The 16,187-nt window shown below is 39.8% G+C and overlaps 1 protein-coding gene across 1 annotated transcript in view; it reads right to left on the bottom strand.

Annotated features, from left to right (window-relative positions):
- The window catches only part of SUGCT (succinyl-CoA:glutarate-CoA transferase), a 977,794-nt gene that overhangs the window by 872,397 nt on the left and 89,210 nt on the right, over positions 1 to 16,187 (bottom strand). The window contains exon 9 of the mRNA XM_055144204.1: positions 7,608 to 7,751. Within this exon, the coding sequence (XP_055000179.1) occupies positions 7,608 to 7,751 (144 nt within the window). The remainder of the gene's footprint in view (positions 1 to 7,607; positions 7,752 to 16,187) is intronic.

Here is a 16,187-nt window from a genome sequence, read left to right as displayed (position 1 = left end):
TCATACCTCAGTGTCTATTCAGAACATGGTAGCTGTAGCAAGTATCCATGGAGATAAAGCCGTTGGTAGGAAGACCATCTAATACCTAACAAAATTTAGAGCTAGAGAAATAGAAACTTGAGATTAAAATTCCTGAGCTGGGGAGACACCTACTAGGCTAGTGCCCATACTAAGCATGATAGTATCCCAGTCTGATCTCCACTGGGAGTAACTGCTGGGCACCAAGTATGCCCCAGCCACCCAAAGGGAAAGATTAAGTCAGATCTCTGGACCAGAGAGATAGGACCGCAGGCAGGGTGCTTGCCTTGCACACAGTTGGCCCAGGGTCAATTTCCCAATGCTCCATATAGTCCCCGTTCCTGCTAAGAGTGACCTCTGAATGTAGAACCGTAAGTGAGTCCTGGACACAGGACCCAAAATCCAAACTAAAAAAAAATTAATAAATTCAGTTTCCTAACCCTGCTATACAAACCATTAATAATCTTAGCCAAACTGTGATCTCTATTCTGTGAGAGAACCACAGATATCTATTACCTATAATTCTCCTATAACCTTGGCTTTCTCCAACTGCTCAATCATCTAAAAACTCCAAATATGGGGAGGCACCGGCCCCTCCCACCGCCGAGATGTGATCCCGGGGGCCGCACGCGTGTGCGGCCTCTCCACAGCTGCACAAGCGTGAACCCAGACCCAGCAAAACCTCTTTCGGCATGGGCAACAACTCCTCGCAGAATGTCTCCAGCCTGAGAACTAAGCCCGAGGGGAAAGGTATTTCTCTCTCTCTCTCTCTCTCTCTCTCTCTCTCTCTCTCTCTCTCTCTCTCTCTCTCTCGGGATGAAGGGCGCGGTGTCTGCCATATTAAGACGACCACAGATTGGGTTTTCAAGCCTGCAATGATCCAATATCTGGAAGAAATCTCCCTGGACTTTGTGTTAAAGTACAGAAATTCAAAACCGCGCGGCTGCTACTGCGGCCGCGCGACCTTATTTGTCTTCACAGTAGGTTTGAATCTAGTGGGGTACTCCTAACAACAATAGTGAGGTTGGTGTTGAAATGTTGAATGTAACCAAAGTAAACAGAATGTAAAATGAAACTTATCAGTTACAAGGTAGGGGGTGGGGGGGGCGGGATGGGAGGTGTACTGTGTGGGGTTTTTTTGGTGGTGGTATATGGGCACTGGTGAAGGGATGGTTGTTTCAGCATTGTATAACTGAGACCTAAGCCTGAAAGCATTGTAATCTTCCACACGGTGATTTAATAAAATAAAATTTTTATTTAAAAAAAATAAAAAAATAATAACTCCAAATACTGGTTTTTATTTTTTTCAATTCTAATACTTCAACAGAAACATTTGTCTACTGGTTCGCATTTCCTAATCACTCTCATTCGCTGGATCTAAACATTACTAAGTAACTCGGAAATGACAGTTTTGCAATGTCTTTTTTTGCCTTGTGGCTTGCTGGAGGGAAGAGGGTGTTTTTCACTGTCTTTCATTTTCACCGAGAGCTTGAGTGGTCCTCTGCTTCCACTCCCCGCTAGCTGTATGCCTTCTCCCCTAAAGCTTCACCACAGCAAAGCTGAGATTTGCCTGTCCTTCAAGTGCCAAACCATTTTCCTTCATGAAGCAGGATGTCAGAAACCAGAGGCCAGAAAACTGGTTAAACACAAGTTATGTCTGGGTATGCTTAAAGCAGGTCAACCTATCCTAGCCTATTTCCTTGAAAGTAAAACAGGAATAAAATTTCCCACCCTGCTTACCAATCTCATGAGATCATTATGAGGATGATTTTAAATAGTAGATGTAAATAGCTCTAGAAAAAGAATCATCAACATGGTTATTATTAAAAGGGAGTGATGTTTGAATTTGCTAGCTCTAGAAAAATACACTAAATCACATCTACCGTGTATGTTAAAAGAAAATCATTTCATTATTACCTGATGTCAAGGATTTACTCTAAACCAGTGCTTCTGATCTCTTTATAATCTTCCCTAGAAAACAATGGCTCTGACACACTCCCAGGGGTAACCTTGATTGTCCTACTGATCCAAAACAGGGGCAAAGTCTACTATTTGACAAGCACTGGACTAAGATTTGAGGCTATCACTCTAAGCCAGAACAAGCATAAAACTACTCAGAGAATTTACAGTCTCAAGAAATAAAATGGATAATATAGACAAAAATATCTAAGATATGTGGAGAGATGTATGTTTGCATAAGCTTGCCCTCACCATACAAACACTCTGAAACACTGATTCTACCTACATGCAAAGGAAACACACGTGCACATTATAAATTATATTTTTATGTTAAGTACTAGAAGAAAACTGGAATTGTACGATGCTCTGTGAGTGAGTTTTCCCAAACTAAACAACCATTAACATATAATTAAAACTGTCAAGGTAGTGGTGAGAACAATTAAACATTGTTCAGATCTAGGCCATGATAGGTAAGAATTGCAACAACTGGTAAAAAAACAAGAAATAAAAAATTATTACTGACAAGATAATTAGTTACAGGAACCAAGAGATCATATAAGGGCCAAGGTACTTACCTCCCCTGAGCCAACTGATGCTTGACCTGCTCTGGTCCCTGAGCAGCACCAAAACTCACCTCTGAACACAGAGCCAGGAGTAAGCCCTAAGCATGGAAGGTGTGGGTACCTTCAGTGAAAAAGCACCCCCCAAGTTCAATGTTTTTATTTACCATTTTTACTGACGAACTGTGATTGTTATCATTTTATATTGAGGTACTGTGATTGATGTAAAGGAAAATAGTCATTATATCGTATTAAATGATTTGAATTTCTTTATTTACCTACGTTAAAATAATATGGCGGTCATTACAAATTGACTTTTATTGATGTATTTTCAGACAATTCCATTTCTGTATAGCTAAAGAAACGCAAGGTAAAACTAAAAGACTAAAACTACTGATTGGGAGGAAAACATTACCACTGAGCATGTCAGATAAAGGATTAATATCCAAGATATGTAAAGCACTCACAAAGATCAACAATAACAAAAACCCCACAGGGGCTGGAGAGATAGCACAGTGGGAAGGGCGTTTGCCTTGCACGCAGCCGACCCAGGTTCAAATCCCAGCATCCCATATGGTCCCCTGAGCACGGCCAGGGGTAATTCCTGAGTGCAGAGCCAGGAGTAACCCCTGTGCATCGCCAGGTGTGACCCGCCCAAAAAAAAAAAAAGCAAATTAAAGAATGGCACATATCCTGGATCCCTTTCCCTCCCCGCCCAAATTCGAACAGTCAGTGTTGGTAGGGATATTGTGAAAAAGAAACTTTCATTCACTATTTGTGTGGATGTTGTCTGGTTTTATTTCTATGGAAAACAGTATGGAGTTTTCTCAGAAATGAATAGAGCTGCCACGCAGGCCAGCAAATCCACTTCTTGGTAGCTAAGTCCAGGACACAAAAACATTTGCTAAAAAGCAACTCAGTACAATCACTAGAACATGGAACCAACCTAGGAGCCCGACGACAGATGAGTGGATAATGAAGGGATACGTATACACGATGGAGCACTGTGCAGCTGCAAGGAATGCTGAAATCATGCAATTCACTGCAATTTGGATGAAACTGAAGGACATAATTTTAAATGAACTGAATCAAAAAAAGGATAAATATCAGATGATCTCACTTACCTGTGGTATATAGAAGAACAACAGAAGGAGCGGATGCAAGGTATCAAACGAAAGAAACCCATGACTCTAGTCCACAGAAATAAGAAGGACGGGGAGGAAAGAAGGCCAGGTGGGAGTGAGAAGAGAGGGATGAGAGGTGGCAAGGGTCAGGGGCCTTGGTCACATCAGTGGCACAGAGGTGCGGTCTATGTATGAACAGCAGAGCCAACAACACTGAAAGCATGAGAGGGAGGGGAGCCAGAGACGCTGGGGGAGGGAAGCTGACACAGGTGGTGGGACTGGTGCTGGAACTGCACACCTGAAATTCAGCTCTGAATCACTATGTAAATCACAATGCCTTAATATTTCTTTGTAATTTTGAAATGTAAAAAAAATAATTTTTAAAAGATTACTAAGAAAAATACTAAAACTAAGTCTAGAGCTCTCTGTAACTGGAAAGGTATCATATGTGGACATTTCAATGCTTATTTAAAAGCACAAGCAGTTTTTAGCCAATTAATTCACCTCAGTTTCCTCAAAGATATATAATGAGGAAAAGAAGAAAATACAGTTTTTTTAAGACTGACATTTGCAGGGACGAGAGTGAAACAACTGCCTTGTATGCAGCTGAGCCCACTTCGATCTCCTGCGCCACATCCGTGCCCTGAGCACTGCTAGGGGTCTTTACTGAGCACAGAAACAAGAACAGTCCCTGCACATTGCTGACTGTGGCCCAAAATAAACAAGCCTAACATTTGTGGCTCTCTATGGAAATAGACCACTCGTTTGGAAGGAGTCCTTTCAATAATTTTTTTTCTTCATTTAGATGAAAATTTTCTTTTTGACAGTAAATGTTTAAAAGGAACACAAGATCCAGGAAAAAGAGTATCTTCAGGCAGATCCAAGACTTTTATTATTTTTGTATAACCATTAAAATTCTAACTGCATCTCAGAGCTACTGTTAAAAACCCAAGCATAGCATTTTGCTTTCAACCATACTGATTTTTTAACCTCTATACACCTCCTTAATTTTGCCAAAAAGAAAAATATCTCCAAAACATTGTTCCAAGTTTATGATTTTCCCATGAATGTCACTTAAATCCGAAAATTCCCAACTGAGGTCTCTGTCTATAAAGTATTTTTTCCCACAGTAAATGTCTCCTTGAACAAATTAGATGGTTTTTTTTTTCAATCCTTAAAAAATCATCTATTCAGAATCAGCTTCCATATATGGTACAGCATCTGGGTCTAACAAATAAAAAAGAGGCAAAATGTTAGCTTGAGAGTTAGTTAACCCTTTCATTTCACCAGTTTAGTAAATTTTAGCACAGCATAAGCAACATGTTAATGGTTACATTAGATAACAGTTCTTTATCCAAGAATTCTGGTAATTAATTTGAATAAGAAGAAATTATTATATCTTCATATTAATTCACCTCTAAAATTTACTATTTTCTATAATTACAAGTATAGGAAACAAACTACAAGAGTATTAGCAGCATTTTTAATTCATCACCAGTAACTAATATATTTTTATTATTATAGTTTTAGATATCAAATATCTTTTGTGCTAAGCATTTCCGCAAATCTCTGTAGTTTAGAATCGATACACATAGGTCTTGTGATTTAATATATTAGCAAAATTCATCTATGTTAGGAGCCAGAGAGATAGACAGCGGGTAAGGTGCTTGCCTTGCACATGGCCAAACTGTTCTTTCCCCAGCATCCTGTCTGTTCCCCTGATTACGGCTGGAGTGATTCCTGAATGCAGAGCCAGGAATAACACCTGAGCGATGCTGGGTGTGGCCCCAAACCAAAACAAAGAGAGAAAAAAACCCAAACAATAAAATCTATGTTATTAGAACACATAAAAACAACACTGATTTTACATTAAAATAATAGTATCTCATGGCAAGAAAATTGCACGGGGGTTAGGGCACTCGAGCTGGGTTAAGTTCGTGGCAACATAAAGCACCCCCTCTGTAGGATAACATGGGGTTTGTCCTTTCAGCCTTGCCACAGGGAACTTCGTTTACCTTAGAGCAATGTCCTTTCTGTATGGACATAGGAAGGCAGTTAATAATATGCTTTGTAACTTGGGAGCTGATTGACTCCAATAATATTTATTCCCGGGCATCTGCTTTCTCAACTCAGTTGCCCTTAGTTCCTAGTACCCCAAAAGCAGGGTCCCAACGAGGGATGGAATGGACCCAGGGCAAGCTGTGAGCTACCCTGGCATCGAAATGGGCCAGGCCAAAGTGCCATAATACTCAACTATAAGTTGAGAACACGGTCATAGACAAATGCTGTCATGATCCAAAAGTAATGATGAGACTAGGGGTTAGGAAGACTAACCTGGCCTGAGGACTGTGGTCTGGAATATATAGTGAATGTCCTCAGGAAGAACCAAACTTTAAGTCTGATATATCTCTTACTGTGCTCATATAGAATGACATTGCTAGAAATATTAGAAGTAAATTTACTTTAACTATTTAAGCGAATTACTAGCTGAGGAAGGAAGAAAGGGACACACCCTGACACACCCTTTTTTGGACCCCACCCTTGAGCAGATCTCCTAGTAATCTCCTTAGATGAGATTTTGTTAATCTCCTGGAGAAATGGTCTGACCCTTCTTTGTTGACTTGTTAATGTTCAAACCACCTTTGTGTCACCACCCTATGTAATTTGTTATATAAACTAACACTGTGGGGGAAGATGAGAGGAGACAGAGAAGAGACAGAGGAAGACCCTTGGGAGACACAGAAGTGAAGGAGACAACACAGACAGAAGACACAGAAGCAGAGACAGAGAGGTTGGAAGAGACCAGAGGAGAGACTACAGAGACAGAGACAGAGAAACAGACAGTAGAGAGCACAGCAGCACACACAGAAGCAGAGCACAAGGAGGAGCCGTCCCGATCCAGTCCTTACACAGCTGCTGGAGAACACCGAACATGAGCAGTGCGTGTGAGAGAGAACTGCCCCAAGTGCCCGCAGACAACAGAACAGCATGACACATCATTGCGTCTCCCCCTCCTATGCACGCAGCCTTTGTAATTTTTTTTCTTTTTGGGTCACACCCAATGACCCACAGGGGTTATTCCTGGCTCATGCACTCAGGAATTACTCCTGGTGGTGCTCAGGGGACCATATGGGATGCTGGGAATCGAACTTGGGTCAGCCACATGCAAGGCAAACGCCCTACCCCTCTACCCCCCTACCCACTGTGCTATTGCTCCATCCCCATCTTTGTAATTTTTTTACACCCCTCAACCATCACAGAGTAGAGTCCTAGGGTCCCAAACCTTGCCAGGTGTGGCCCTGGATGACCACCAAGCACTGCAAAGGTGGCCCAGCTCAAGCAGCATCGCATTCACAGAGCCACACATTAAAACAGAGCTGGGGAGCCAAGTTCGGTGGGAGTGGACCCCAGTGCCCTGGAACACTATTTTGAAGGTTATTTTTATAGCTTCTATAATAACAATATCTCAGTAGTACAAGCACGTTATATTCAAACATTATATTTGTTATATTATTCCAATATAAGTAACAATTATGAATGACTGTAATTCTAAATATTTATTTTATATATTTAAATTTATAATTGTGAGGAAAGGTTCACATGCCTTACCAGTATACCTAAAGGGTTCAAAATGAAGAAACTGGTAAAAAGCCAATGTGACAATGAAATAGAAGCAACTATACTCTTGAATCAAGTCATAATAGATTTTCCTAACCACCTTCAAGTTCAACACTTAATGTTGTGTTAATATACCGAAGTCTATCAAGTCCAGTTATCATACAACAAAACCAAGCTTTCCATGTTGTTTATGGTACTTTGTTTTCATTGTTTATAGCTTTGTGACCATAGTCTTTGATCTTAAAATATACAAAACAGGAGTACAAGATAGTATCCTGGGGTATGCATGCTTTTACACCATAGTCTGAAACGTTATTTAGATCATTACCTGAGATGACAGTAGGTTACAGTCAATGAACAATCCTTTTCCAGTTCTTTGTCTTTGTATCAGTCCAGCCATAATGGCTCCACAGGCGTACAGGCCAGTGGCAAGGTCAGTCATAGCCACTCCAGGACGAACAGGATCTCCATCCTGATCCAGGGGGTGGGTTGAGAAAACAGAGAAAGCAAGATATTCAAATCTTTATTTTTCAAATATTGTGTGAAAAATATATACAAACTACAGCAAACTTCTGCTATGCATATCTGTTAATGTCAAGAGATATTTATACTGGGGTCAGAGCAATAGTACAGTGAGTAGGGTGTTTGCCTTGCACGATGCCAACCCCAGTTCAATCCCTGGCATCTTGTATCAACCCTCAAGCAACTCCAGGAATAACCCCTGAGATCACCAGGTGTAACCCAAACCCAAAAGAAGAAGAAAAATATATATATATATATATCTATTTATATTTATATTTATTGCATTCCTTGTGAAGTTTTTTGGTTTGTTTGCTTTGGTTTGGGGGCCATACCGGCAGTTCACAGGGGTTACTTCTTTTTTTTTTTTTGCTTTTTGGGTCACACCCAGCGATGCACAGGGATTACTCCTGGCTCTGCACTCAGGAATTACCCCTGGCGGTGCTCAGTGGACCATATGGGATGCTGGGAATCGAACCGGGTCAGCTGCATGCAAGGCAAACGCCCTACCTGCTGTACTATCACTCCAGTCCCCGCAGGGGTTACTTCTGACTCTGCTCTCAGAAATTACTCCTAGTAGTGCTCAAGGGAACCAGATGGGGTGCCAGAAATCGAATTGGAGTTGGCCGCATGCAAGGCAAATGACTTATCCCCACTATACTATTGCTCCAGCCCCCATTTATTGCATTTTTACTATATGCCTTACCCATTAAGCAAACATCCAAATTAAATAAAACTTTTTAAAAACATGTTGAAGTTCATTTTCAATATATTTTACCTTATTTTATACCTAAAAAAAGAAGCAGCTAAATTTAAATGAGTTAACTTATAAGAGATATTGAACAGTATGTTTTTCCCTGTGGGGTAAGGAGTTCTCCCAGGGTGGGAGAAAGGACAGAAAATCTGGCATAATCTCCAGATAATCATAAACCTATGTATAATGACCATACACACAAAGAGTATTTGCTTTTACACAGTTCTTTTTCAAAGAAGACTTTTGTATACTCTTGATTTCGAATCACTGTGATAAGGAACAGGTGTTTAAGAGAGGGAACAAAATACTTCAACACCACATTCTGGGGTGATGGTTGGGAGGAAGGTCAGGCCAGAGGTGAATCAAGAACAGTGCTGGAGGGTCATGTGCACTTTGCTGGTGATGGTGGTATGTAGTAATGTTGTGCAATAATACTATAAACTTGAACACTACTGTAACCCTACTGCTTTCACTATATTTATAAAGTTAAAAAGATTTTTTGATGCATTTAAAAGGAAAAGGTAGAAGTATATTGAAAATAAAAATACATATTATGCAAACAGCAGCAACAGCTTGCTGCAGCAGTTACACAAAACAAGATTTTTAATTACTAGAGAAAATCCTCAATAATTTATAATAAAAAATGATCAATGCATTAGGAAGATACAACAATTTTAAGTATAACAGAATCATCAAAATATCAAAGCAACAAGTAACCGATTGAATAAAGAAATAAGCGATTCAAGAGTAATGACAGCAGGAGGGCAGGGAGCCTGGGGAGGGCCTGAGAATGGGAGAGGGAGCTCTGATGTTGGCAGAATGCAGCAACCATGCACAGCAAGCATGAACATTCACACAAGAGTGAATCATTTAACCCCAATAATGATAAGATAAAGATTTAAAATTAACATTAGGAGACTTGCACAATAAAGCCAAAAAAAGCAAAAAGCTTGACCAATACTATACACCAACTACACCTAATATAAACAGATACTCTGACAATAGCAACATTCTTTAAGTACATCTGGTACATTCATTCTTTAGGATTGACCGTTTTGTAGGCCTTAAGACAAACTGATTCGTTTTAAAAGACTGATTCAACAGAAAACTTTAATCTATTTTAAATTCAATTTGTGTATGATTACATGGTTCAGTTCTATCCCTTTAAAATAGGCTGTCCTTAGACAAACATGGAGAGTGTCATGCTGAGTGAAGTGGGTCAGAAGAAGAGGAACAGATATAGAATGACTGCATTCATTTATGATATATAAAATACATATGTATATAGCAGATGACTAATATCCAAGGCCAGGGAAAACAGGGGCTAGGAGGACTGGTCAATGGTTGGAATCTACCACAAGTGTGGTGTGTGTGAGGCAGAGGGTAGGTAATATAGAGAAAGGAACATTATGACAGTAATAGTTGGAAATTATCAGGCTGGACAAGAACTGAGTGTTAAAAGTGGGTAAAGGGATTTATACGATAACCTTTCAGTATCTGTGCTGCAAACCACAATGCCCAAAAGGAGAGAGGAAGAAGAAAGGACAAGTGTTCGGTGGCTGAGAGCCGCCTCCCCAGGCCAGACGACAGGCAAGGACCAGGGGAACGGAGAACAGGAGCCAGATCAGGCTGGTCGCAGTCGGTTTATTTCTCTCTCCTCCGGCAGTCGGATCTCTCCCTTACGGCGCAGTCAGAGTCGTAGTTTTGGTGGTAGTCGCAGCCATCAGAGTTCCATCACCCTAGTCTCCTCGAAGACCTCAGAGTCCTCTTCTCCATTATCTCCTCTTCCTCACCCCTATGCAGTCTCACAGTCCTCTACTTCCAGTCTTCATCGTCATCTGCTTCTCCTTCTAGTCACAAGGTCTCCAAAGTCTCCTCCTCATCTCCTCATCTTCAACATCTTGTCACCGATTTTCTGGCCCTCAGAGTCTTGTCCTCAACGTTTCGTCCTCAGCATCCCGGCCCCAACATCTTCAACATCTCAACTTTCTCGTCTCCAATATCTAATCTTCAACATCTCCTTCCCTCTTAGCCCTTGAAGCCTAAAGTGGAGCAAGCATAGAGCAAGCATAAAGCATGCATAAAGTGCTTGCTCCACTTTAAAGCATGAAGTGGAGCAAGTAAAGTCTTTTCATCAATGGGATTGGGAAAACTGATCAGTCATGCAAAAAACTGAACTCAGACCTCTTTCTAATGCCACGCACAAAACTCAAATGAAAGTGGATTAAAGACTTCGATATCAGACCTGGATTCATAAATTATACTGAGGAAAACATAGGGAGATCTCCTCATGACACTGGACCTAGAGGCATCAGTAAGGATGCAACACCACTGGCAAAGCAAACAGAACAAAGATAAACAACTGGGACTACATTAAATTAATAAGTGTCTGCATCTCAAAGGAAGTGATGACCAAAATACAAAGATACACCATAGACTAAGAGAAAAATATCTGCCCACTACTCATCTAATAAAGAGACTTAAAATCTATACCTCTAAAACATGAATAGGACTTAAATATCTGTAAAGCACTAGTAGAACTATAAAAGAGTCTTTTATAGGGGTACTGAAAGGTGGTAATGTGTTAAGCATGAAACTCTATCAATAACAGCAACATGAACCACAGCATCTTAAAGTTATAAAGTTATAAGTAAAGTATCTGTCAAAGAGGCAGGCTGGGGCAGGAGGGGAAGTAGGGACATCACTGGAAGGCTGTGAGCATTGGTGAAAAGACTTATGTTAGAACACTGTGTGCCTGAAACCCAAAAATGGATAAACTTAAACTTTGTAATTCACGGTGACTAAATAAAAATAAATTTGTTTATTAAAAAAGCTCAACTAAATAACTTAACAGGCAGCTTGAGAAACTAGTAAAAGAACAACAAATGAATTCCAAAGAAGAAAATAATATAAATCAGAGTACAAATAAATGACATAAAAATCAAGAAAACAAAACAAAGAGACAACGAAATCAGGAGTTGCTTTTTTAAAAAAAATGTAAGATTATTATGGTACTCCTATAGGAACTATATTGTTTCACTGCACTGTCATCCCATTGTTCATCAATTTGCTCAAGCGGGCACCAGTAACATCTCCATTGTGAGACTTGTTATTACTGTTTTTGGCATATCGAATACGCCACAGGGAGCTTGCCAGGCTCTGCCATGTGGGCGAGATACTCTCAGTAGCTTGCCAGGCTCTCCGAGAGGGATGGAGGAATCAAACCCGGGTCAGCCGCATGCAAGGCAAACGCCCTATCCATTGTGCTATATGAAATCTGTATAATGTACTGGGAAATTTGTGATTTGGACAATAGAAATATTTCTAATCCATGAACAAAAATTTTACTTCCATCTGGGTTCAACAGAACCAAGAATGGGTGACCTCTGCCCATGCCCCCCCATGTCTCTGGCACCTTGGCAGTCACACCCACATGCCACCTCTGACTGGCTCCAGATAATCTCATCAGTGGTCACAATCCAAAGACTCACTGTCCTCCCTTGGAAGAAAGCATAACATGACACTGCCATAGCCAAACCACCAGACCCCGTGCCAGGCTGTTTCACTGGGGGAATCCTAGAGGAGGCGGGTGAGGCCCCTTCCCACCCCAAGGGACCCAGGCCCAGTAGCCGAAAACTTCCAGAACTCACCGCCGCCCTGCTCACGGCCGCTCTTCACACACTCGGGCTGAGCCTCACCCACGAGTAAACCTATCCCTGACATCTCATACCTCCCACCACTCATGCTCCAAGAGTAGCGCACCACATTGATGGGGTTTAAAGGAGAAGGCAACCAATCTTAGAGGGAAATATATTTTCACAGATATACATATGTATATCATACATAAAAACAAAGCTCAACCCTAAAAACATATTAGTAATCTCTTATAGTAGGGTTTAATGGCCCCCGGCTGAAATACAACAATCTTCACACACTCTCCTCTAAGGAAAGTTTTCTTGGAGCATTTTCAATGGTTTATTCAAAACAATACGAAATAAATTATTTTAGTTCTGTTTTGGGGCAGGGGTTGGGGTTCTGGATGGAAACATCCAAATTATGGTGGTAGGAAGGTGTAATGGTGGTGAGACTGGTGTTCAGATATCAAATGTAATTAAATATTGTGAACAGTATACTTTATAAAAATAAAATTATTTTTTTAAAAATGTACTTCCACTTCCTTGTGTCTTATTTTACTTCTTTTATTCATGATTTTCAGTTTTCTTTGTGTAATCTTTCATCTCTTTTGTTTATTCCCAGGTATACCTGAGGTTCTAGGTACGATTGTGAACGGTTTTTATTTTTTAATTTCTCTCTCTTCTTTTCCTTATTTGCACACAGAAAAGCCATGAATTTCTTTATGTTAATTTTGTAGCTTGCCGCTTTATTGTATAAGTATATTTTTTAAGAGCTTTTTGTGGGGTCTTTAGGATGTTCTAAGTATAGTAGCATGTCATCAACAAAGAGTGAGAATCTGACTTCTTCTTTCCCAATCTAGACTCCCTTAATGTCTCTCTCTTGTTAACTGCTATGGTGAAGGCCTCTGATTCTAAATGAATTGTGTTGAGTTGGCAGCCTCGTCTTGTGCCTGATCTTAGAGAAAAGCCTTCCAGTTTTTCCACCATGGAGCACAATGTTCATTGTGGGCTGTGGCAAATGGCTTTACCTATCTTGAGGAAAATGTCTTCAGTTCCCATCTTATTGAGAACATTTATCACGAATGGGCTTTGGATTTTTTGAAATGCTTTCTCCCTATCTACTGATGTGAGTTTTTTTCTTGGTTTTGGTCATACTTGGCAGTACTCAGGGCTTACTCTGGCTCTGAATTTAGGGGTCACTCCTGGAAGTATTCAGGGGATGATACATGGTGCCAGGAACAGAACCCAAAGAGCTTCATGTAAGGCAAGGTCCCTACCCAACATACTATGGCTCTAGTCCACAATTTTTATTTTTCCTTGTATTGACATGGCGCATTATTTTGATTGATATGTGTATATTATCGCAGCCGCGCGGTATCTTGTAGTCTACCTCTCCCTCTGGGAGAAACTGGCAAGCTTCTGAGAGTTTCCTTGCCCACATGGGACAGCCTTGCAAGCTTCCCATGGTGTATTCATATGCTAAAGCCAGTAACAAGCTGGATCTCATTCCCCTGGCCCTGAAAGAGCCTCCAGTGCAACATTGTTGGAACAGCCGAGTTGAGAGAGACTTCTAAGATCTCAGGGAAAGGACGAATGGAGAGGTTACTGAGCCCACTCGAGAAATCGGCAATTAACGGGATTTCGTGATCGTGATGTGTATATTAAACCATTTGTGCCTCCTTGGGATGAATCCTACTATGATCATCTTATGATCTTTTTGATGTATTGTTGGATTCAATTTGATAACTTGCTGAGGTTCACTGTGGATATAGGCCTATTCTTTTCCTTTCTGGTGATGTGCCTTCTTTTGGCATAAGGATATATTTGCACCACAAAAACTATTCAGGAAGATTACTGTCTCTTTAACTTTCAAAAATGTCTGAAAATGATTGGAAGTATATCTTCTTTACAGATTTGGAAAAACTCACTAATAAAACCATCTGGGCCTGGGCTTTTGTTTTGAGAAAGAGTTCTGATTACCAATCTCCTTGACAGTAACTGGCTAGTTCAGGCATTCTGTATCCTCTTAATTCAATTCTGGGAAGTATTAGAAGTTCAAAAATTCATCCATTTCTCCCCTAGGTTCTCCAGTTTCATGACAAAAAGTTATTAGTAAACCATAGTAATACTTTGAGTTTTGATGCTGAACTGTTTTTTTACAATAATTTTTTTACTATTTATTTTCTTGAATCACCGTGAGATATAGTTACAAGCACTCGTGTTTGAGTTATAATCACATAATGATCAAATATCCATCCCTCCACCAGTGTACATTCTCCACCACCAGATGCTGAAGTTTATAGGAGTGCTGGGGCCCTCCCTACCCCAAATAATCAACACTATCCCATAAAAAAAGAAAATATGAGGCTTCTCTTTCCCCAGATTCAAACTATACAATAAAGATGAGTAATTTAAAAAAAGTGTGGTATCAGATTAAGGATAAACTCTCAAATTAATGCAATAGAATTGAGAGTCCAGAGAAAGATCCTCAGGTATATGGAAAGTTATTCTTCAATAAAGGAGTAAAAAATATGAAGTGGAGCCAGGAAAGCTTCTTCAAAATATTGTGCTGTGAAAACAGGTCAGTCATATGCAAAAAATGAACTCAAACCTCTTTCTAACACCAAGCACAAAAGTCAAATCAAAATGGATTAAAGACCTCAGTATCAGACTTAAATTACTATTATGTTGAGAAAAACATACGAATAACACTTGACAGTGAAGCTAGAGGTATATTCAATTATTCAATGCCAACAGCCAAGCAAACAGAAGCAAAGATCTAAAAAAATGGGACTAAAATCACCTAGGTAGAAACAATGACCAGAATTAAAAGACAACTCACACACTGGGAAAGAATTATCCTCCCACCTTGCTTATGCTAAAGGGTTGATATCCAGTATATAAAAACACTGATAGAACTTTACAAAAAAATAAATAAATAAGCAGTTAACCCCATCAAAAAAGTGGAGGGAAAAGGAAAAATAGAAACTTCCTCAAATGAAGATATACTGTTGGCTAAAACTGGGGAAAAGTAAGTCAAGATAATAATGAGGTATCATATCACACCGGTAAAACTGGCACACATCACACATCTTTAGTTTTAGAGAACTAAACACAACCTATGTTGGTGCTGATGTAGGGAAGGGGATACTTTCCCACTGCTGGTGGGAATGTCAACAGCATTTTTTTGAAAACAATATGGACATCTCAAAATCTAGGAAACAAACTTTCATATGGCCCAGCAATTCCACTTATTGGCATCTATCCCAAGAATCCATAAAAAAACCCTTATTTATAAATGACATTTGCACTCCTATGTTAATCACAGCACTGTTCACAATAACCAAAATATGGAAACAACCCAAATGTCCAAGTACAGATGACTGAATAGAGAAACTATGGTTGATAAGCACAATAGAATACTATTGGACTCTAAGGAAAAATAAAATCATGAAATATGTAACCATGTAGATTGAGTTGAAGAGTATAATGATGAGTGAAGCTAATCAGAAGGAGACGGGTAGATACAGAATGATCTCTATCACACACAAGATATAAAAACTCAGAGTAAGGGAATAACAAACGCCCAAAGGAAACAGAAACTGAGAACCGATCTTCAGTTAGAAGTTTACATGGCTGGGGAAGGAGACTGGTGAGGAAGAACACTGGGACAATGGCGAAGGGTGTGTATATGTACGTATACACATACATATGTATATGTACGAAATTTATATGCATATAAATATACCATTAACGGTTTTGTAAAACACACAGTTCCTACAGTTATTTTAATGAATAGACAAAATTGACAATCTCTTAGCTGAACTCACAAAGAAATAAACAGAATTCGAATGCACTTGATGAGATAAAAGGGAAAAAATTATAATATGTGCCTCAGAAAAACAAACGATCACAGAAGTCACTGTGAACAACTCTAGACTAACCAGTAAGCTGGAGAACCTAAAAGAAATGGATGAGTTCTTAGAATCATACAAACTCC

Source organism: Sorex araneus, chromosome 1 (genome assembly GCF_027595985.1).
Source record: "Sorex araneus isolate mSorAra2 chromosome 1, mSorAra2.pri, whole genome shotgun sequence".
NCBI classification, from domain to species: domain Eukaryota; kingdom Metazoa; phylum Chordata; class Mammalia; order Eulipotyphla; family Soricidae; genus Sorex; species Sorex araneus.
The sequence above is the reverse complement of the archived record's forward strand: the minus strand, read 5'-3'. Positions and strand labels throughout refer to the sequence as shown.